This window comes from Aspergillus eucalypticola, assembly GCF_003184535.1.
Source record: "Aspergillus eucalypticola CBS 122712 chromosome Unknown BO83scaffold_20, whole genome shotgun sequence".
NCBI lineage: Eukaryota > Fungi > Ascomycota > Eurotiomycetes > Eurotiales > Aspergillaceae > Aspergillus > Aspergillus eucalypticola.
The window spans coordinates 637,412-659,379 of record NW_020290294.1 but is presented as its reverse complement, the minus strand read 5'-3'; the positions used below and the strand labels follow the sequence as shown (position 1 = coordinate 659,379).

Genomic DNA, 21,968 nt, shown 5'->3' with positions numbered 1-21,968 from the left:
CTCATGAATTCCCAGTTCAGGGCGCAAATTTTGGCCCCCATTTGGTCTCAGACTAGTTATGGAGACTAACTGACCCACGGAAGTATAGACAGGCTAATGGGAAATTCGAAACACGGCGCAGCACCTTTTGGCGTTTTAATCATGTACGTATTCTTATCAATTTTGTTATACTTCCCTTCCACCATAAGCATCAGCAACAGCCCCCAACCGGACCCCATCTGTATGCTCAAGAAGCTTTCCGTTACGTACATCTGAGGGTGTATGTGCTGAAAGAACATAAGATAGAAAATAATCACTTGGTTACAGGATCCCAATTCTGCAAGAATTCCATCTTCACTTGAATCTTGGGCACATCGCCCAGGTGGTCAGTATGTTCTTCAGAATTTGCCATCTCAAGGTCAGAGTACAGCCCTTGGCGGGAACCATCACCGTGATACCGTTCCAAGGTCGAGGAGCTGAAGATCGACTTCCAATTGCGAAAGGGGCGGGCGTATGTCATTCCGCTCCACTTTGGTGAACTGCCACCTCTAGTTGATCGAGATGATCGGATATGCTGAACCAGATTCGGAATCATTGGCAGACAGGAACAAATGATGCTCATGTTCGTTTCGACATTAGTCCAGATTCCTGGGACGATGAAAGTATCTTTTTCAAAAGTTGGTGAGTATAATTAGTTCACAGAAAAATAAATCGCAAGCACGTACATGTAAGATCATTAACTTCTACCGTGGCCATATAGAACAGCCGTACAACACTGGTCACGCAGGTACTGCGGGAGATGTAAGCATGATTCGGGAACAGTAGAATTTACTCCGGGGACGGATCCAGACTCACAAGCCACCGACACTAAACACCAAAGACAGCAAAATCCGGCGATGGCGCGTCTGGTTTAACCGCCATACAACTGGCTGTGGTAGGGCCAGAATGATCGCATCAAGCAATATGTTAACCACTCCCATGGCAATCCAGAAGCTTTTGTTATCGATGGTCGTGCTGGGCTTCCAGAATTGCCACTGCGCATCAACTGGGGTATAGGCAAAGATGAGCCCGCAGACCGCAGCAGTACATGCCCCAACAGAGAGGCCTGCGATTACCCAGGTACATCGCAGGAAGGTCTTATTGATTGAGAAGATGCGTTGATAAAACAGCAGAATAGAGATTTTGCTCAGCCCCACGCTAATGTTATAAAACACGTTGTTCGCTAGCACAATCTAAGCAAACGCGTCCCCTCGAATGTTAGACAATGTCATAATAGATACATCTTGCGTTGATACGTACCTGAAAGTATCTCTCGAGCACAAGAGGATCCTTGTACTCAGTGATGTGGAAGCCCGAATGACCCACGGTTGCACCGAGAGTGGCCGTGCATAGGAATCCATAGGCAAAGATCAGAGCAAGCAGACAGAACCAGTCATCCCGTTTGATGGATATTGTGAGATAGCGTGAAATAAACCGTGTAACGACCAAGCATGTCGACAAAAAGGTCATCACTCCGGCCTCCGAGACAAAGGCAACATTGAGAGGACTAAAATGAGTGGGATAACCGGGCTCTGCTTGCGAAGTCATTATTTGATCGTATACACTTGTGTAGAGAGATGTACAATTGACAAGGTGAGTAACGGATGCGGACTAAGGAAAATCTGTCAATCTTGGGCTGGGCCTTCACGCATCGTTCCGGTTTAAATTATTCGCAAGCCAGCCGTAGGGTACTATTTAATCGCTCATATGCAATAACACAAACATGGGGGATGTAGAGGCTAAGATGCGTGTGTTCGGCTGTGTTAGTGCAATCATAGCTACCGGAAATGGGAGGCTGGATGAGAATAGTACTAGAGAGTAAAGCTACCCATAATTGCGGCGTAGTCAAGGTACAGGGCAAGACAGTGGCGTGGACACCCCCAATTTATTTGTTTTATTTTTTTTCCTATTTCACAGCATATGTAAGGCTATGCCAACAGTGCAGGACCATTGGAGCTAACCTATGAACATCTGTGTAGCGCCTTTGGTGGAGAACAAACAGCTGAATCCCAATCCCTGCAAACCGCCCCGTCCTAGTTCCAACGATTACCATATGGCTCAAGTTGATATCCTTGGGAACATGTGACAGATTTGATTAAGCCAAGTGGGTACGGGCTGTGTTGCGTATGGTGGTGTTGATAGCCTGGGCAAGTTGATCGACTCCATCGCTGTCAGTGGGAAACATATGACCTGCTTGATGCACCAACTCTACTCGCCCATTTGGTGTACACATGTTGAGGAGTTCCTGACTCTGGTCCGGATAGTCAAGATCTTCGGGACTCCAGCAATGCACAGTAGGGATATGGAGTGGGTATGGGACTCGGGAGAGGGAAAGGCGCTCCACCTGGCCCTGCTCCAGTACAGTCCAATCACAAGGTAGGATACCGCAAATGAGAATGGCGCAGCTGAAAGGTGGTGTCGAAAGACCAAGTCGGTGATAGTTGAGAAGAAGAGTCATGGCAAGCGCTGCACCTAGCGAGAACCCCATAACTGCATCAAACGGACCATTTTCGCTCGCATATTGCGCTAATGCCGCCACAGCCAGCCGCACACTCTGCGGGGAATCATCGCAGTAGGAGTAGTACACCTGATCATGACCAAAGATCTCTGCGATGTTGGGATAGGCGGGCCATGGCAAGGCTCCGTCAACAAAGTCAAACTCATATTGATTCCCAAGAAGATAGCGAAGACGGGCTGTTAGAAGTTGAGTGGGGGCGTGTCCTAAGGACGGTGGTGGCAGGGGTACGACATACCTGTTTGGGCTTCGAAAACCTGCAATGGTGGGTTTGACGGAATGAGAGTCAGACTAATTGTTCCAGTGTCCGCGATCCCTGTTGCAGTCTGCCAATCACTTACTTCGCTGTTTGAGCCAATTCCATGCAAGCAAAGGATCCGCACAGGTCGGCTATCCATGGTAGCTTTGTTGGGGGAGGGACGACAGGGCGTCGTGAATTGGCTTGGTCTGATTTTATTGTTTTGGTCTCTCCTAGCGGTGGGACATAGCATTGCAGCAAAGGTTCATTTAATCTCTTTGAGAAAGAGGGGAAACAAGTCGATTAATTTAACTGGACAGCAACCTAGTAGGATCATTTGCCAGTCGGCAAGCTAATGCGAAGCTACCAGCTAGTACGTTACGTAGTCCGTTGTAACATGGGGGCCAAGGGCCAAAGAATTCTGGATTTCCATGGGTTATTACGGTACTGTCATACTGTTTTAATACAGTACGGTATTGTACTATATGGTACCCGTTACCGCTACCGAAGGTTCAACCACTAGTGCTCGAGGCATCTATCTATGTGCTCTTGTGTTGCATGCTTTAACATACTCTGCTGAGCCTTGGTTGAGTTTTTGCATGGCTGGACATATCAGCTTGGGTGAGACTTTAGCGTGGTTTGGTTCGACTGGGGTTGCCCAACTGCTTTGTCTCCAAGGAAATAAGAAAGAACTAATTCACAACGAACCTTTGTGGACAGTCCATTGATTCACATGATAACCATTTCTTGTTCATTTCACCTTCATATTGGCAAGACATCAGCGAAAAACGCTTTCCTCAATCTGAATATGCCTCTCCTCCAAGATACCAATCCCAATCATCAGGGTGATAGCGACAATGCTGCCGCCTTGGCAATTGTTGGGTTTGCATTTGAATTCCCCCAAGATGCGACATCGAGCGATGCATTTTGGGATATGATAACCAAGGGTCGATCTGCTAGTACAGACTTCCCCCAAGATCGGATGAACATTGATGCATTCTACCACCCGTCAAAGGAGAGGCCAAGCACGGTGCGAATTTCCTCGACAAGACATTGTCCCCCGCGAGCTAACATGACGCTATACAAAGATCTCAGTACGTGGGGGCAACTTTATTCGAGAGCATCTAGGGGCCTTCGATGCCCCCTTTTTCTCAATCACACCCGGGGAGGCAGCATGTATGGATCCGCAGCATCGACGAATGCTGGAAACAACCTACCTCGCACTAGAAGATGGTGAGCCAAGCCAGTCGTGAGATATTTATTGGGCTAATGGAAATGTCTCATCAAGCGGGTATTCCTATCGAAAATTGTTCTGGGACAGACACAGCCGTCTATACTGGTTGTTTCACTAACGATTATCTCAACCTGTTACAGCAGGAATTTGAGTCGGAACATACACACGCCGCAATGGGCGTTGCTCCGTCAATGCTTGCGAACCGGGTCAGCTGGTTCTTCAATTTCAAGGGCACCTCGATGAACTTAGACTCGGCTTGTTCCAGCAGCCTAGTTGCTCTACACCTAGCGGCGCAAGATCTACATGCAGGTAACTGTTCTATGGTATGCATCTTCCACCTCTACAGAAGCCCACAGTTACGAGCGGGCTCTTCATAGGCCCTAACTCCCCACTTCCTCCCCAACAATTTATAACACGTCAATTGACTCCAGACGCAGGCATTGGTAGGTGGTGCCAATCTAGTTTATCACCCGAACTTCATGAAGATTTTCTCCGCCTTCAACTTCCTCTCCCCAGATAGCCGGAGCTGGAGCTTTGACAGACGCGCAAACGGCTATGCGCGTGGAGAGGGTCTAGTCATGCTGGTAGTGAAGCGAGTTGCGGATGCTCTGCGAGATGGTGATTGCATCCGAGCCGTCATCCGCAATACCGGGTCCAATCAAGATGGTAGGACTCCTGGGATTACCCAGCCGAGTCTGCAGTCGCAGCTGGAACTTATCAATCATACGTACCAACAGGCAGGGATATCCATGGCGCCCACACGCTATTTTGAGGCACATGGACCGGGAACTCCAGTTGGGGACCCGATAGAAGCAAATGCCATCGGACTGGCATTCAAAGACCACCGTACGGAAGAAGATCCACTCTATGTTGGCTCCATCAAAGCCAATATTGGTCATCTTGAAGGAGCTAGTGGACTAGCTGGGCTAGTCAAGACTATTTTGATCCTTGAACACGGTATAATCCCTCCAATTGCTGGGTTTAAATCTTTGAACCCACGCATTGATGCAACGAGGTTGCACCTAGAGGTGAGATATTCCCACCATAGGTTTAAGCGTACGTACCTTTTGACCGAATTCTAGTTCCCGAAAGCAGCTGTACCTTGGCCGTCAACTGGTCCTCGTCGTGCTTGCGTAAGTAACATTACTGCATTATCCAAGCCCGAGACCGATCTGATGCTTCAGTAGATCAACTCCTTTGGCTTTGGTGGTACCAATGCAACTGTCATTCTTGATGATGCTTATCATTACCTGGAGAGAATTGACAAGTGTGGTTTTCATCGTACTCGACAATTTCCTCCGAGCAATACCGAACTCTCGACGAAAGGGCCAGGAGATGGCTCTGGGGTTACGAAAATTGTCTCTACATTGGAGATCCCAAGGCTACTAGTCTGGTCAGCGGCAGATAAGTCGTCAGCGGCGAAGCTTGGCGCAGCTTATCACGACTATGTAGGTAGGTATCCGCGAGACATGGCTGATGTAGCTTATACATTGGCTGCAAGACGGAGTAAACTATCATGGAGAGGGTTTACTATCACTGGCTTAAATGATCAGACTCTCGAGAATACGACAGGGCCAAACCTGCCGGTGCGAGCTCGGGAACGGGCCCGGCTTGCGTTTATTTTCACAGGTCAGGGAGCCCAATATATCGGTATGGGCAGGGAGCTCGTAACACATCCTGTGTTTCTCGATAGCGTGAAACTCATGGATGATGACCTGAGAGCTCTTGGTTGCCCATGGTCTCTAAGATGGCTGCTCGAGGAGGCTGGAAGCGAGACCCCCATCGACAAGCCTGAATTTAGTCAACCCGTAACAACATGCCTCCAGATTGCTCTTGTCGATCTTCTGGGGAGCCTTGGTGTGACTCCTAATATTGTCTTGGGCCACTCATCTGGAGAGATTGCGGCGGCATATGCCGCAGGTTCTTTATCGCGCTCGGCGGCTGTCAAGGTTGCCTACTACAGAGGCCTTTTGTCATCACAGCTGGCTAGCCAGAATACCAACTTGTCGATGATGGCTGTGGGTATATCCTCAAGCAATGCTCAGCCTTATCTTGACCGACTCCACGAACTTGAAGGAATATCAGAAGTGGAGATCGGCTGTGTTAACAGTCCGAATGGTATCACACTGACAGGCCGAGTAGACCAGCTGACCACTCTCCAACAGTGGTTCGAGCGTGACAGTGTATTTGCGAGAAGGTTACGAGTCCCAACAGCCTATCACTCCAGTGCAATGGAGGCAATTGCTGAAGACTATCGTCTGGCTATGGGAGACCTAGCTCGCGGACCAGAATCTACATTTATTCCTATGATATCATCAGTGACTATGGACATCGTGACCCCTGAAATGCTTTCCAGTCCATGTTACTGGGTCCGCAACATGACCTCCACTGTGAGATTTGAAGGAGCGTTATCACGAGCCTTGGTATTGGCGCAAAACAAAGCAAACCCCCGCAAACAATTGGGCCGCAAACACCCTGTTGATTTTGGCATTACCCATCTTCTAGAGGTTGGCCCTCACAAAGCCCTTCAAGGACCTATAGCAGAGACGATACGGGCTTCTAATTTATCCGAAAAGCCAGTGTACATACCACTGCTAGATCGAAAGCAGAATGCACAGCTTTCTTTATTGAAGATGGCAGGGCAACTGTTCTGCGCGGGTTACCCAATCGACATCCTCAGTGTGAATGGACTGGAGCATATCCCGCGGCCATTGCCTCCAAACCTACCAGTTTATCCCTTCAACCATGAGCGTATCTATTGGAGAGAAGGCCGCATCAGCAGAAACTTCCGATTTCCCGAAGTACCACGCCATGACCTTTTGGGAACGCGTAGTCTCGACTGGAACCCCCAAGTGGCCCAATGGCGTAACATCGTGCGCCTGAAGGAATTACCCTGGCTACGGGACCATACGATCGACGGCCAAATCATCTTTCCTGGCACTGGGATGGTGGTCATGGCAGTGGAGGCCTTGCGCCAGCTACCCTGGGTGGACCCGGATCTCGCGAGCATTGAAATCAAAGATGCGAAATTCCTACATGCCATCCGCTTTCCGGAAGGAAAGGAGGAGCTTGAGACTCAGTTGACTCTTAACACAGCATGGCCGAAAGAGTCGGTGGGCATCGCGTGGTCACAGTTCAGACTATTTGTAAATGAAGATGGTAGCTACATTGAATGCTGTCGAGGGCTCATCCGTGGATCTGCAAATCATCAGGCTCCGATTCCGGAGCCGCCCTTCACCAGCGGCACTTCATTACAGAACTGGGTAACTGCACTTTCATATGCGTGCCAGTCATCAGAAAACGCGTACGACAACCCCACTAGGAGGTCGGTGCAATATGGTCCGTGTTTCCAAAACTTGAAGAACATGCGACTGGGTTCCGGAGGCAAGGCAATTGCACACATTGACTTGGGCACATGGAAATCTGGTCCATGTGATAAATGGAGCTCCCAATACGCTGTTCATCCTGTTACAATGGACGGGTTAGCACAGCTTGTTGTGCCTGCGTTGGCTTATGAATTTGAAAACCTGCCCACAATGGTTCCTGTTCGAGCTGCAAGTATATGGATCAATCTCTTAGAACCTTCTATGTTGAATGGCAGAGAACTCCTTGCTGCAGCTCAATGTAGTCCCCGCGGTAATAGGGGCGCCGAGGCTGACATTATCAGCACTAGCTCTGATGGCAGTCAACTAGTGCTATATATCGAAGGCCTCGAGACGACATTTATCGAGGGCATTTCGACGGTCCAGGAACCTGAGAAACCCCGTAATCTATGCACGGGCCTAGTCTGGAAGGCAGATATTGATATGCTGAGCAACGAACAGCTGCTTAGAGAGATCTGCCGCGGTAGGCCCAATGAGCCATACGGTACTTTGAAGCGCCACGAATCACTACAGTTAGCGATTCTCGGTTTTCTGGATGAAGCGGTTGCTTATATTGACCAACACCCTGGTCTGTCCGTCCCCCTGTATCTCCGCCGCTATGTCGACTGGATGCGATACCAGCGACATCGCCTTAATAACAGGCTTCTGACAACAGCAAACAAATGCATCTTGCATGATAAGTCAGCTCGGGATGAGTTGGTCCTGAAACTTGAGAGCACAGATATCGAATGCTACTTCTTCATGCATGTTGGGCGGAACCTCATCGCCATTTTGTCGGGAGAAGTCGATCCACTCGACGTGATGTTTAGAAACGGACTAGCCGATCGCCACTATGAGCATAGGCTGGCAAATGAACATCATGCCTACCCTATATCCCGCTATCTGGATCTTCAAAGTTTCAAGAATCCATCTTTGAAGATTCTTGAAGTAGGTGCAGGAACTGGAGGTCAAACACTTTGCGCGCTGCAGGCCATTTGCTCACAGGGAGTCAAGAGATGCGAACAGTACGATTATACGGACATTTCACCGGGCTTCTTTGCTCAGGCCCAACAGAAGTTCAAAGACTTCCTTGATATTATGCGGTTTCGAACGTGTGATATCTCAAAGGACCCAGTCTCTCAGTCCTTTGAGCCGGGAACCTATGACATTGTACTGGCTTCTCACGTGCTGCACGCTACGGACAGGCTAGATATATCTTTGCAGAACATCAGGAAGCTCCTTAAACCTGGCGGAAAGCTGCTCTTGATTGAGACTACGGATCCTGACGCCCTTCAAATCCCTTTCGCATACGGGCTTTTAAAGGGGTGGTGGAGTCCACTGGACCATGAAGCGCGCTCTGACTTTAGTCCGTGCCTCACGCTGCCTCAATGGCATGAATGCCTCAAGAAAAATGGGTTTTCTGGGATTGATATTGAGATCCCAGGGCAAGGAATCCCGGCTTGCCAATACAGCAGCATTATAGTGTCGAGCGCAACAGCTGAGCACAGAGAAGTGCTTGATACTGTTGAGGACCTGATTGTAATTCGAGACCCCACCCAGACGTATCAGTCCGAGGTTGCAGCCACCATTGCACTTGACCGCCGTGCACTGATGCATACGCTGGATGAGGCAGCTCATCTTCACATCCGACCATCTACAATGATTATCGTCCTCTTGGAACTGGGAACAAGCCTCCTATCTGAGATAAGCCACACCGACTATGCGCTGTTGCAGAGGATCATGATCGAGGCCAAGAATGTTCTTTGGGTCACAGGACCAATTGTAAAAGGAGCGCTCATACCACAACACTCTTTGATAGAAGGGTTTGGTCGTACGCTCGCTTCAGAAGACTCCACACGCAAGTTCGTCACATATGCACTGTCTGGTCTTGAAACAGTGGCTCAAGCCACAACAAATATTCTACGACTATCGTCTCAAACTATCATTAGGCCGGTTGAATTTATGGAGACGAACTTTTCAACCTCAGAGGGTGTTTTGAAGATCCCTCGTGTCTCACAATACGAGCACATGAATCATATAATACATCAATACACTCGGGGTCGAAGAGAGGAGCAATGGTATCTTGATAACGAGCTTGGCTCTGCTCGTCGGGCGGCCACACTGGGATTCGGTGCATCGGGATGCACAAATGACGTGGCATACCAAGAGAACAGCGAATTCCAGGCTTCTACAACAGCAGATGATGAAGTGATTATCCAGATACAAGCTTTCGGGCTGACACCAAGAGATTACCTAGCCGCGAGTGGCCAGCTGAGCCAGAGTGGCTTAAGCACCCAGTGCTCTGGAATCATTCAACAGGCTACCGCCGCGTCGGGTTTCAAGGTGGGAGACAGGGTATGCGCAATTGGGACAGGAATGGCTGGCACCTTTATCCGTGCAAATTCCACTGCAGTAGCTCCCATACCTTCCGATTTGAGTTTCACACAAGCTGCCGCCTTGCCCACACCCCTTTGGACGGCATTCTACTCGTTGGACCACCTTGCAAGGCTCGTAGCGGACGAAATCTTGCTTATTCATCAAGCCAGTACCAGTGTTGGACAGATGGTGGTCCAGCTTGCCTTAGAACGGGGCGGGCGTGTGCTGGCTACCACAGACAGCGAGACACAGAAGATGTTTGTATGCGCAACCCTGGGCTTGCCAGAGTCGGACGTCCTGCTGTCCAATGACCCTTCGCTAGCACCAAAGTTGAAGGGCGCCACCAACGGACAAGGGTTGGATGTAATCATTGGTTCATTCGATGCTGATGCTAGACTCAATATAGCACGGTGCCTTGCTCCTTGTGGTCGGATGGTTGACATCAGCTGGGGGCAGGTAAGACATAGTCAACGAACCGGACAAATGCCGCACCCGAACACCTCGGAGACTGTGCTTGATATGGCACAGTTATTCGACCGCAAAGCGCATAGTGCTCGCACCATCTTTCAAAGAGCCATGAAGTGCTTCTCGACAAAGCCAATCCAGCCACCACAATCCATTAGTGTCTATAAGGCTGGGAAGGAGCAAGAGGCACTGCAACAGTACCAAGAAACAGATGTGGTTGGGGATCCAGTTGTTGAGTTTGTAAGAAACATACCCATTACGGTAAGTGCTACCCTTGATACATGACCCTTTTGTTGCTCAGTATTTCATCTCACACTGCAATACAGGTGAACTGCTCGTCCAAGTCTCGATACAAATTTCCCCAGGACTTCTCCTACGTTATTGCCGGCGGGCTCGGAGGACTAGGCCGCAGTTTTGCACGGTGGATGGCGAGTCGAGGAGCACGTTATATGATTCTGCTCTCTCGTTCTGGTCCGTCGACCCCCACAGCTCAAGAACTTGTTAAGGATCTAGAAAACTTGGGTGTCCGGGTTGCGACACCCAAGGTCGACATCAGTGACGTCAACCACCTAGAGGAAGTACTGGCGCAGCTTTCAAAATCTATGCCACCTATCCGAGGATGTATTCAAGCTACCGTGGCTCTAAGGGTATGTTATATCCCTGTCTCTTCGCACGGCAAGGGGCTGACGTGATGAAATATTATCGCAGGATAACCTATTCGAAAATATGTCTCATGAGGACTGGACCACCAGCATCAACTCTAAGGTCACCGGATCATGGAACCTGCACCGCGTTCTCCCACATGATCTTGATTTCTTCGTCCTTCTTTCGTCATTGAACGGCATCTTCGGTAACCGTGGACAAGCTAACTACGCCGCCGGCAACACGTTCAAAGACGCGCTGGCCCATCATCGGCTAGCACAGAAACAAAAAGCGGTCTCGATTGACCTAGGACTCATGGTAGGCGAAGGAATGGTTGCTGAGAGCGAGTTCCTCCTTACGGCTATGCGCCGGATCGGGCACCTGATGGAGATCGCTCAAGAGGAACTAGTCGCCCTCTTAGACTACTACTGTGACCCAGCGCTCCCTTTGCTCTCCGCAGACGAGGCACAAGTAGTCGTCGGAATTGAACTTCCAGCGGACGTCACGGCAAAGGGGATTGACCTGCATCATTCTATTCGGCGCCCACTATTTAGCCATCTGTTCCGGATGGAATCACGGAATGCGATCGAAGCCGGGAAGGATTCCTCCAGTCCCGCCGACAAGTCTGCAGTGGTCAACCGGCCAGCGGTTCTGAAGGCGCTTCCTTCGGTCGCCGAGGCGACAGACCAAATCGTTGAGTGGGTGGCAGCGAAGATTGCCCATGTGTTGGGATTGTCGCCCTCGGACATCGACTCCGCTAAGCCGGTGCACACGTATGGAATGGATTCGCTTGTTGCAGTAGATCTAAAGAACTGGTTTGATCGGGAAATTGGGGCGAGTATCACTGTTTTTGATTTAATGGGCAATTCACCACTGCGGCGGCTTTCGGAGATGGCGGCTGAGAAGAGTCGGTATCGTGCTTAGTGACTTACCAGTGACCTCAGGTGCTAGCTAGCTAAGTAGAGTTAAGAATTTAGAGTGAAATCTACATGTCAGATAGGAATCGCATGTTGTGCTGAGGGAAGAAATTGGCAGATTGCAAGGCGATTATCAGCGGAAATGTATATTTTTCTTGGCCGCTCAAGTACAGTTGAACGATATCATAGTTCTATGCGTGTTAATGTAACGACCTAACTCAAAGAATGTTATTCCAAGAAAATAAAAAAAAAAAAAAAAGGAGACAAACTTTGCAACCTGGAATGAATATTAAGATAAGTGAGACCACGAGCTTACAACGGAATTAATGCGAACTTCGTCGCTACGGTAATGGACTATTGGATCAGTTTCGTGAAGGTGCTGGATCGAAATTCCCTCAGACGTTGCCACACACCACGTTGGGAACCGTGGACGCCCGACCTGGCACAGCGGCTCAAGATACAGACAATTAGTACAGCGATAGAGCCAATTCCAGGGCAGCAGGCGAATCGGTGTTCTATGTGGAGAGGACTTGCGCCGGAGATGGAGATTTGATGAACGTGAAATTGTTGATCATCGTCCCCAGTTCAATGCCTGTATGTCTTATGTCACTGGGCGATATAATCATAGACTTTCTTTCAAACCCGCACTTCATCTCTCCTCTCTATGGCATATAGTTATATCATGTTGAAGTTTTCTATATTTTATAGTGGTATTACTACGCGAGAATACAAAACGTATTATAGTTGACATGGTAGCCGAATAAATATACGCGACGACTTCGAGAAATCTATCGTAACCGAGGGCTTGGTGATCCCATCCGTGGGTGGTTCGAGACGCCTGAAAGGGGACCTATGAAAAGCTTGGGCTTATTGCCAAACAGACCTCAAATTTTATTGGGCTATGGATTACGAGCTTTTCTATGGCATTGGGATTGTGTGAGCAGACGCGGGCCAGGCACAGAACGTGTCCTACATCTAATTGTAGTTGCCGACAGTGATATCTTCATAGAAATACACCCACTCTCTCGCTTGCACCTTAGTTAAATATAAAATATCAACGGTCTATGCCATAATTATGATGGCTGCATTAATTACCTTAATGTGACTCTAACAGAATTATTATCATTCATTATATCGATAGGAGATACTTCTCGTCAAGACGAGGTGAATATATATACCATATCTCAGAATAATGTAGACTTTATCATTGTCGAGACACAGACCAGTCTGCTGAAAGTTCTCCAAGAGGGAAGTAATACAACATACATACTTTTGAAGAAATGCTCATAAGAATTTTATTCTCTCGCGTTATCGGCTGCAAGACCATATACTCAGAGAAATGGAAATAACCGCCTCAAGCAATTAAAGCTGTGTACAAATTCCAGCCATGCAAACAGGAACAGCGAAGTAGATTCGCAATTATTGGGTCCCTGACACCAAAATCGTAACGTGACTCCCATGAGCACTAAGTCAGTGGCAGCCAAGGAATGGTATACGATATACGAACATGAACTCGGGCCCACACTAAAGACAGGTCGGTCTTGCTGAGTACAATGTGTATCAGCGCAAAGGTGCAGGCATATCGTGGAACATGGGGCTGAGTACCATGTCAGTCTGGCCGAGTATCAACTTTACGGTAAACGCTACACTACTTCATAGCGGCCACTCATCAATTCGGTGGGCTCTGGACTTGTCAGCATCTAGTTCGGCTAGACGAGAAAGATGGGACTGGCAAGGCAGTGACTGATCCTTCACATGCCCCTTGAGTAATACGTGAGCAGATTGTAGTAAAGGCAATTCCAAATAGTAGTATGACAGTGAAAAGACGGAAGTCGGGGCGAATTTTTACTTCAGCATAAGCGTGCATTGAAGGACCTTTACAGCTATATAAACTGGCATACGGCACCTGCCTGTCGGTGTCTTTTTCGGGGATATTGAGTTTTTCGCCTTTGGCTAGACATATTCATATTGTTGACTTCGATTACCGATACCTCACGAACATCGGCTCGAAAGAACCTAGAATATATCAACGTCTTTGAGGATCTGACAATCATGCCGAAACCTTCTACCATCCAGTCCAGCATTCGTGGAAGGCTACTACAATTCCAAAGCAAGGAGAAACCTGCAGAGGACCAACCAACAGCCACTCCACGGACGACAAGAAATAATGTGCAGGCTCAGTACGGAGGTATCGACAAGTCTGGTGTCCTCCAAGCGTTTCCGTCTGCCTGGTTGCCATATATCCAGCTCGTCCGGCTGTGGCCTCCAGCCGCCCTTCTGCTCATTTTCTTCCCTCACGCATTTGGCATCCTGCATGCTGCAATCAGAATGCAAGCTCCAACAGAGCACGTCTTGCGAACCAGCATTACGATCTTTGGGGGCTGCTTCTTCTTCTCCAATGCAGCTCACACATGGAACGATCTGATCGATGCACCCTTGGACGCCCAAGTGGAACGGACACGAAAAAGACCAATCCCTCGTGGGGCCATCACACCAAAAGCGGCTATTATCTTCGGATCCACTCAGGTGCTAGCTGCTGTCATCTTTCTCGCATGTATGCCGTTAGGGGTTTCGACTTCCGGTCTATACGCCTTACCCAACATCATCAGTACGACCTACTACCCGTTCGCTAAGCGGCACACTCGGTTCCCACAACTCGTTCTCGGCTTTTGTCTTGCATGGGGTGTGGTCATGGGAGAGGTGGCCATGGGAGTGCAGCCCATTGCTTACTCTCCAGACAAGGCCAGTGTCGCCGTCGACACTTCGGTCATCTTTCTCGTAACGGGAACTGCTTTGTGGGTCCTCATCTATGACACAATATACGCGTATCAGGACCTTCAAGCCGATCTGAAAGTTGGAATCAAAAGTTTAGCAGTGCTGCTGCAAGACCACACCAAAGCGGTGCTGTGTCCCGTCCTGATGCTCATGACCGGCCTCCTAGTGGAAGCTGGCCGAGCAAGTGGGCTAGGGACATCGTATTACCTTTTTGCAGTGTGCGGGGCTAGTGTGTCTCTCGGTCTCATGGTCTGGTACGTAAATCTGCAGGATAGTCGGAGCTGTTGGTGGTGGTTCAGCAACGGCTTCTGGTGGACTGGTGGCACTATCATGATTGGGTTGTTGGTGGAATATTCAACGCAGGTCAGATTTTAGCTTCCTGCGATGTAGAAGTAACTCCCGCTCAGGGTCCGACGAATTTGCGGTGCGGGCCGCCGAGAGTAGACATCATTCAGCCTGTACACTAAAGTAGCTCTAGTCCGATTACATAGTGGGTGCAATGCTAGAAGTTGTGGGGTGGTCTTGCTTGCTGTTTTGTGAACTCGGCAGAGATGGCATCTGAAGATCAGTCCCTTGTAGTGAAATGTTGAGCTTCAAAGCCCCAGTCTTTCCATGTATTTCACCAAAATCCTTCGTAATGGGGCAATGATCTTACAGAGCATGTATCGTGTGACGGCGTCTGCCACCAGCTTGGCTGAGCGGGCATCGTTTCTCGGCTTCAGCTAGCCACTGAGACACGGAGTCCCACAGATTATACTTCCTTACCCTCTGGTGCAACATGATGAGCATTAGTTGCTGCGTTAATTGTGCTGGAACGTTCATTCCAGGCGTTATGACCGGCCGTGATTGAGTCATGTGATTAGACTACACTAAATGTAGACATGTGCTTCGACATACCATATTACTGATACTGCCCAGCCATGCAGCTCTTATATCTTAGCTTGGTGGTTGGCTGGATCACCTTCCAAGCCGAGATGGCGAACCCACTGCGTAAAAGCACTCTGGTGAATGTTCAAGATACCTCTACTTCTTCCCTAGAAGATATCTTCGCACTTTCTACTCTCGCTGTGAACTTTTATTTTTGGAATTCCCTGGAGTGCTAATTTACCTTTGCGACAGTTTGTCAAATATCTAGGGGCTTTTTGTCGTCAGCATTCCCCCAGTAGATGCAGAAACACCATAATCATAGTCGGAAGTTCACGTGGCACCATTAAGCCGCGGCATGTCATCTTGACCATTGTTGTCCCATAATCCGGTATATCCGGTGTGTAAGTCACAGATACGAATGAAGAAAAGTATCAGGGGTGGGGGCCTTTCTGATGTTTGAATGCCGCCTGAGAACCTTTTCCGACCCCTTTCATGAAATTCCATTGCCAAAAGGTATGCTCCTGAGCACTGATGTCGCATATCAGTGGGGTGGTCTAGTCGATCAGACGAATCGGGATGATTTTATCAGACTTAAATCATGTGCTTTCCCCACTCCCCCACTGTGCCCTGCCCTAGTGACGATAGGGTCTTCCATCGGAGTGATTAGCATGTGGAGCGGGAGGATCGTGTGTAGGGTATTCCTCTTGGTCCCTATTTGTCTGGTCGAGTAGACTAAAACTTGGCACGGTTACCGAATCTGAGTGCAGTTGCCAAGTAGAATATTTTGTAGCGGTGCCTCTCGATAATGAAATACTTTCTAGCAATAGTATCGGGCACCCTTCGCTGTGTAGGATGTATTTGATGATCCTAGACATGCCTACTACTCCCAGAATTATCGGTGGATATACACGATGACTATGAATCAGCTGACTTTTTTGATCGGTCAAATTACAGAAAGCCCCTACTGCACACATCCCTAGCTAAGAAAAGGGATATCTTGAATAAATAATCTTCTCCTGAGCGATGTATACGCTGTGGACTGAAAGTTAGACTTTACATTCAGTCACTGTTTTTCTCCCTTATAGCAAACTGCCTTTGAAACAAAGTCTTTCCCATACGATTGCATGCTAGATCCCAATCACTGCCTCGGGTCCATTTACGATGGTAAGGCTGATACCCAAGTAAGCTACCCAGCCAACGGCCGAGCGTAATCCCCATCCCCATAGCTATAACTGACCCGAAGGGCACCCACTCCGGCAGTGACAGATAGGAGCCCCCAGCATCGAACATCTGCCCACATGGAAATAATCAACTCTGTTAGCCAAAGCTTAGCACAAAGAGTATGAAAGGGGTCATTCAAGGAAACAAACTCACCGACATGACCTGTAATATATCGACATTATTCCCCACAACTACTGTCTCCTCCTGGTATCCGTACCAATTCATGAAAAACAATATATCCAGCTTGAATGTCTCCACAGTATCCTGCCCGGATAATAGAAACCGTATTATCCCACCACCCCCTGATGATATCATAGCATCGTTTGATCGCTGCAGTGCAGGAAATAGAGGCGGATACAATCGATGATTAACCCACGGACGAATGCAGAATCGCCCACTCTGGGGAGTCAGAGTGTACTGTTGGCTCCCAACATCGACGCACAACTCCCCTTCCAGGACTTCTATGTACTCTTCCTGATGTGGATGGAAATGCTTTGGGGGCTTGACGTTCTTGAGGAATGAAGGCCACTTGTCAAGACGGAAGGTGATTTCAAAGGCGAAGACAAAGGGTGGGATGTGCCGCTCCTGGGCGATGATTGCTCCATTGAAGCTGTAGCTTCCTGATTAGAAACAATGCAAGTATTGGATGGAGCGAATGTCGAGGTATTTACGTACCCTTTCTGGATAGAAGGGCCGGAAGGGAGTTCAGTCGAGGTCATGATGGTGAAGGGTTGGTTTTCCCTTCAGCTAGGCCCTCTTGTTAATTTGTAGATGACCATGGTGTCATATCGGGGTCTAACCAGTTAGTTATATGGCTTTACTGACATGTAGCACACATTGACTTGACTAGGGGCGGGAACGAGGACGGAAGTAAACACTTTGTAAGCAGCTGGGATTGATTGCAGTCTTGAATAGTGGGTATGAGAAAATTTGCTGACTGATATTTACAACCCGCTGCTGACATTCGTTGGAGACTGGTTATAAAACCGAAATAAGCACTAAGCTGATGGGTTATAATATCCGCATCAGCATCCAAGTTTGAAACTTGCAGGGAAACACATTACGCAATGCCTTCGGGTGAGGCTAAGACGGGCTGAAAAATATCTAGAAGAAATGCAAGCACCTTTCAGTCCGTCTTTTCTTCTCTAGTATTCTATGACCGGTATCATTGTCATACCTGGAGAGATCGTCCCGATGTAGTCATCCAATACAAAAGCGCTGCTTGCAATTCGTGGCTCAGGTATTGTTTACATGGTACTTCAACTTTACGCTCCCATATTGGCGTATGGCAATGATTGGCAATAGTGCTTTATCGAACCGACCCCCGCACGGAAGCGTTGAAGATAAGCAGCCGGCGAGATAACTCGGCTAGCCTTATACTTTAGCGACCATGGCAGCATAACTTGACGCACGCCGCGCCTAAACTTACTTTTAGGGTCGTGCCGGAAGGTCGGTGCGAGAGTCGGTCGGCCCTGTCCGGTTAATCCTTAACTTCATGGAAGCGGGATGCGGAACTCAATGCCACGGAGCAGCAGTGTCGCCTAAACCTAACCGTTTGGGAATGCTTCTGGGCATTCCAAGACTCTGCTTATCTCCACACTCTGTTGCAGGATTTATCAGCTCAAGCCTATAAGTCAGACTATACCTCATATTTCGTTCCCAATTCAAAACCACAGCCAACATTTCGTGCGAGATCTTTCACCTCTAGCTATGCCGGTTCCCCACCCCTTTGATCCTTTGAGTCCAAAGGAGATCGCAAAGGCATGGAAAAAAGCGAAAGCCATATACATAGTTGTTTCTAACAGTGGTCTCAGGCTGCGGATATTGTACGCCATGCATTTCCCGGGAAAACCCCCAATTTTCGAGTGATAACCCTGAAGGAACCTCCAAAGGCAGATATGGTGCCCTTTTTGGAGCAGGTTCATAAAGGAAATGGTGCACCGAAAAGGCCTGCGAGAGTTGCTCGTGTCCAAGTAGTCCTTCCTGGAGGTTCTTCTGCAAATCAGTTTATTGAGCTCCTAGTCGACCTCGAGGACTCTACAATCCTTGAAAGGAACACCTGATCGGAAGGCATCCGTATATTGACTCTGATTACATGAAAGCCGCCGAGAAGGCGTGCATATTAGATCCGAATGTCCAAGAAGAGATTGCCCGCTTGCAACTGCCGGATGGTGCTACCGTTGTTGTGGAGTCGTGGGCATATGCCACAGATGGCACCAAGGACACCTCACAACGGACTACCATGGTAAATACATCATATTGATCAAAATGCACAACGGCTGGATGTTAACCAGGTATATAGTGTTGGTTTTACATGCGCTTGGTGGATGACGCCGATGCCAATTACTATGCCTATCCTCTAGATCTGTGCGCGGAAGTATCGGAAGACTTGAAAGTCACCAAGACGTATCAACTTCCTTCTGGTCCAGACGATCGCATTCACGACAAGCCGGAGCCATTCGATCGCCGCAAAATCCACGGCGCAGAGATCGAGTATAGCCCTGGATTGAGAGCTTCACCGCGAACAACCACAAAGCCATACCAAGTGGTACAGCCGGAAGGCCCCTCATTCAAGACACAAGGAAACTATTTAGATTGGGAAAAATGGTCCATGCACATCGGGTTCAACTACCGAGAAGGCCTCACCCTTCACGACATTCGCTACGATGGTCGAAGCCTCTTCTACCGCTTGTCCCTTGCAGAGATGTTTGTGCCTTATGGCGACCCGCGAGCCCCTTACCCTCGCAAGGGGGCATTTGATCTTGGCAATGACGGGGCGGGGATTAATGCTAACAACCTCCGTCTGGGCTGTGACTGCTTGGGTCACATCAAGTATTTTGATGGCTGGCACACGACTACTGCAGGGGACCCACTAAAGCTTCCGAACGTAGTCTGCTGTCATGAGGAAGATGACGGCATTTTGTGGAAACACACAAACTACCGGACGAGGAATGCGGTGGTGACGCGCTCGCGGATCCTCGTCCTGCAAACCATCATCACCGTTAGCAATTACGAATATATCTTCGCTTTCCACTTTGGTCAGGATGCGTCGATTCATTACGAAGTACGCGCTACTGGAATTCTTTCAACCGCACCGATTGATATTGGCGACAAAGTACCGTGGGGTACCATTGTCGCGCCCGGCGTTCTAGCCCCCTATCATCAGCATCTATTCTGCCTGCGTATGGATCCCGCAATCGATGGTCACAGCAATTCTCTGCAGGTCGAAGAATCCCATGCTATACCTGTCGACGTGCACGGCTTTGACCATACCGGTAAATCTCAAGAACAAATCGACTCGCATAGAAACCCCTTCGGCGTCGGATACGTCACGCGCTCTTCCATCGTGGAGGAAGAAAGCGGCTTGGACCTTGATATAAATAAGAATCGCACCTTCAAAATCATCAACGAGAATGTCATTAACCCGGTAACTGGAACCCCGGTAGGCTTCAAATTACTTCCCGCCTATAGTCAAATGCTGCTCGCACACCCGGATTCGTACCATGCCAGGCGCTCAGAGTTTGGACAGCACGCCGTCTGGGTTACGCGGTACACCGAAGAAGAACACTTCCCTTCTGGCCGTCACACTATGCAGTCACTAGGTGGCGACGGGATTGCTTCGGCGATCGCCAAGCGAGCTGGAACCGAGCATTCCTCGGTGCGCAATAAGGATATTGTCATCTGGCATACTTTCGGGTCGACTCACAACCCCAGAATCGAAGACTGGCCCGTCATGCCCTCGGACAAGATGGTAGTTGGTCTTAAACCTGTCAATTTCTTTACTGGTAATCCTGGTCTTGACGTCGCAATCTCAACGCAGGAGAGGAACAGGAGTGTCTTGGTTGAGGGAGGGGATGATGTTGACCCCAGGTCGGGTTGTTGCCATCTGTAATATTTTTAGTTGTAGAGCCAGCCTGCAGTGGCCGATGTGGCTGTAGAATCTCCCTATATAGAGATGCTATGGAACGCCCTTGATCGATGACATACTTGTCACAAATTCCCCAAGCAGTTACGTCTTTCAAGGCCCCGTATATTTCCCCACGACGCAGTAATGACTCTATACCAACACTCTATAAAGACCCATTCTTTCTTCCCTTGCCACGGCCTTCAAAGCTCCAGTCAATCTGCGTCGCCATCCTCACCTTCACCCCCAACTCATTTGCAAACGCACGGACAAGCCCAGGGTTCTGCTGGAACCAGCGACCAGCCAGTACAGCATCGATACCAGATTGCACAACCTCTTCAGCAAGCTTGCCAGTCTTGATTCCTCCAACAGCGGTGACCAGAAGCCTGTCACCAACTGCTTTTTTCACCTCGTGCGCCAAATGCACCTGATAAGCAGGACCAGACCTGATAGCAATCGCAGATTTGGAATGAATCCCACCTGAGCTCACATCCACCAAATCAACCCCATGATCAGCTAATATTGGAGCGAGCCGAACAGATTGCTCAACCGTCCAACTCTCCGGAAATCCCTTCTTCAACCCCTCATCAAACTCAAACCAGTCCGTCGCACTGATGCGCACAAGAAGAGGCATTGTATCCGGGATTGAAACCCTGATAGCGTCGCACACCTCCAGCAATAGCCTAATCCTATTCTCAAAGCTCCCTCCATACCGATCCGTTCGGTGATTACTCACAGGACTCAGAAACTGATGCAGCAGGTACCCATGCGCCGCATGAACCTCAATCGCATCAAACCCCGCCCTGACAGCCCGTTTCGCAGCTCCTGCAAAGTCCTTAACCAGCTTCTCAACCTCCGCCTCACTCAAAGCCCTCGGAACCGCATTAACCCCCTCTTCATGCGCAATCGCTGAAGGCCCAACAATCTCATCCGGCCATCCACCAACCTCCTTCACAGCCATAGCATTGACGCTTAACCACGGAGCAACAGCGCTAGCCTTGCGGCCTGCATGCGCTAGCTGGATAGCTATCTTCTGGCTCTGGCTATGGGCGAATTCGGTGATTCGTCTAAGAGGCTCGATCTGTCCGTCTTCGTAGAGGCCGAGGTCTTGGGGTGTGATTCGGCCTATTTTCTGCACTGCGGTTGACTCCATGATTGCCAGTCCGGGGCCGCGTTGTAGGATTCCACCCAGGTGGGTTAGGTGCCAGTCGGTTGCGTAGCCATCTCTTGCGGAGTATTGGCAGAGAGGGGCGAGGAAGAGGCGGTTGGGAAGGGTGAGGGACCGGATGGTCAGGGGGGTGAAGAGCTTGGTTGTGCCCTCTAACTGGGTTCCTGCTGGTGGGGTTTGTGCTGGTGTGTAGTAGGAGATTCCTTGTGCGGGAGGGTTGTCGATTGGGGTTTGGGTGGTGGGCATGGTTGTGGTTAGGGTTCTTG

At 49.2% G+C, this 21,968-nt stretch overlaps 7 protein-coding genes across 7 annotated transcripts; 3 read left to right on the top strand and 4 right to left on the bottom strand.

Moving 5' to 3' along the window:
- Positions 1–129: 129 nt before the first annotated feature.
- On the bottom strand, positions 130–1,636 carry BO83DRAFT_439260 (uncharacterized protein). Its single transcript, XM_025536157.1, has 4 exons — positions 1,279–1,636; positions 835–1,211; positions 705–769; positions 130–645 (listed from the first exon to the last, which is right to left on the bottom strand). The coding sequence occupies exons 1-4, from the start codon at positions 1,564–1,566 to the stop codon at positions 293–295; spliced, it is 1,083 nt and encodes a 360-aa protein (XP_025386058.1). The 5' UTR covers positions 1,567–1,636; the 3' UTR covers positions 130–292.
- A 249-nt stretch (positions 1,637–1,885) lies between these two features.
- BO83DRAFT_380313 (alpha/beta-hydrolase) lies at positions 1,886–3,004 on the bottom strand. The gene is made up of 3 exons (XM_025531723.1): positions 2,875–3,004; positions 2,772–2,790; positions 1,886–2,712 (listed from the first exon to the last, which is right to left on the bottom strand). Exons 1-3 carry the CDS (start codon positions 2,929–2,931, stop codon positions 2,114–2,116), a joined length of 675 nt encoding a protein of 224 aa, XP_025386057.1. The 5' UTR covers positions 2,932–3,004; the 3' UTR covers positions 1,886–2,113.
- A 507-nt stretch (positions 3,005–3,511) lies between these two features.
- On the top strand, positions 3,512–11,947 carry BO83DRAFT_439258 (type I polyketide synthase). Its single transcript, XM_025536155.1, has 8 exons — positions 3,512–3,801; positions 3,860–4,004; positions 4,060–4,328; positions 4,443–5,033; positions 5,088–5,138; positions 5,193–10,469; positions 10,535–10,855; positions 10,917–11,947. The coding sequence occupies exons 1-8, from the start codon at positions 3,580–3,582 to the stop codon at positions 11,772–11,774; spliced, it is 7,734 nt and encodes a 2,577-aa protein (XP_025386056.1). The 5' UTR covers positions 3,512–3,579; the 3' UTR covers positions 11,775–11,947.
- Positions 11,948–12,363: 416 nt separating this feature from the next.
- BO83DRAFT_400826 (4-hydroxybenzoate octaprenyltransferase) lies at positions 12,364–14,917 on the top strand (the record flags this gene model as incomplete). Its single annotated transcript, XM_025533424.1, has 2 exons — positions 12,364–12,380; positions 13,930–14,917. The coding sequence occupies 2 exons, from the start codon at positions 12,364–12,366 to the stop codon at positions 14,915–14,917; spliced, it is 1,005 nt and encodes a 334-aa protein (XP_025386055.1).
- A 1,551-nt stretch (positions 14,918–16,468) lies between these two features.
- Positions 16,469–17,349, bottom strand: BO83DRAFT_400825 (cupin domain-containing protein; the record flags this gene model as incomplete). Its single annotated transcript, XM_025533423.1, has 3 exons — positions 16,469–16,699; positions 16,784–17,240; positions 17,306–17,349. The coding sequence occupies 3 exons, from the start codon at positions 17,347–17,349 to the stop codon at positions 16,469–16,471; spliced, it is 732 nt and encodes a 243-aa protein (XP_025386054.1).
- A 991-nt stretch (positions 17,350–18,340) lies between these two features.
- BO83DRAFT_400824 (amine oxidase) lies at positions 18,341–20,522 on the top strand (the record flags this gene model as incomplete). The annotated part of the gene is made up of 4 exons (XM_025533422.1): positions 18,341–18,391; positions 18,445–18,651; positions 18,684–18,875; positions 18,933–20,522. 4 exons carry the CDS (start codon positions 18,341–18,343, stop codon positions 20,520–20,522), a joined length of 2,040 nt encoding a protein of 679 aa, XP_025386053.1.
- A 178-nt stretch (positions 20,523–20,700) lies between these two features.
- Positions 20,701–21,948, bottom strand: BO83DRAFT_317942 (NADH:flavin oxidoreductase/NADH oxidase; the record flags this gene model as incomplete). Its single annotated transcript, XM_025527724.1, has 1 exon — positions 20,701–21,948. The coding sequence occupies one exon, from the start codon at positions 21,946–21,948 to the stop codon at positions 20,701–20,703; it is 1,248 nt and encodes a 415-aa protein (XP_025386052.1).
- Positions 21,949–21,968: the final 20 nt, after the last annotated feature.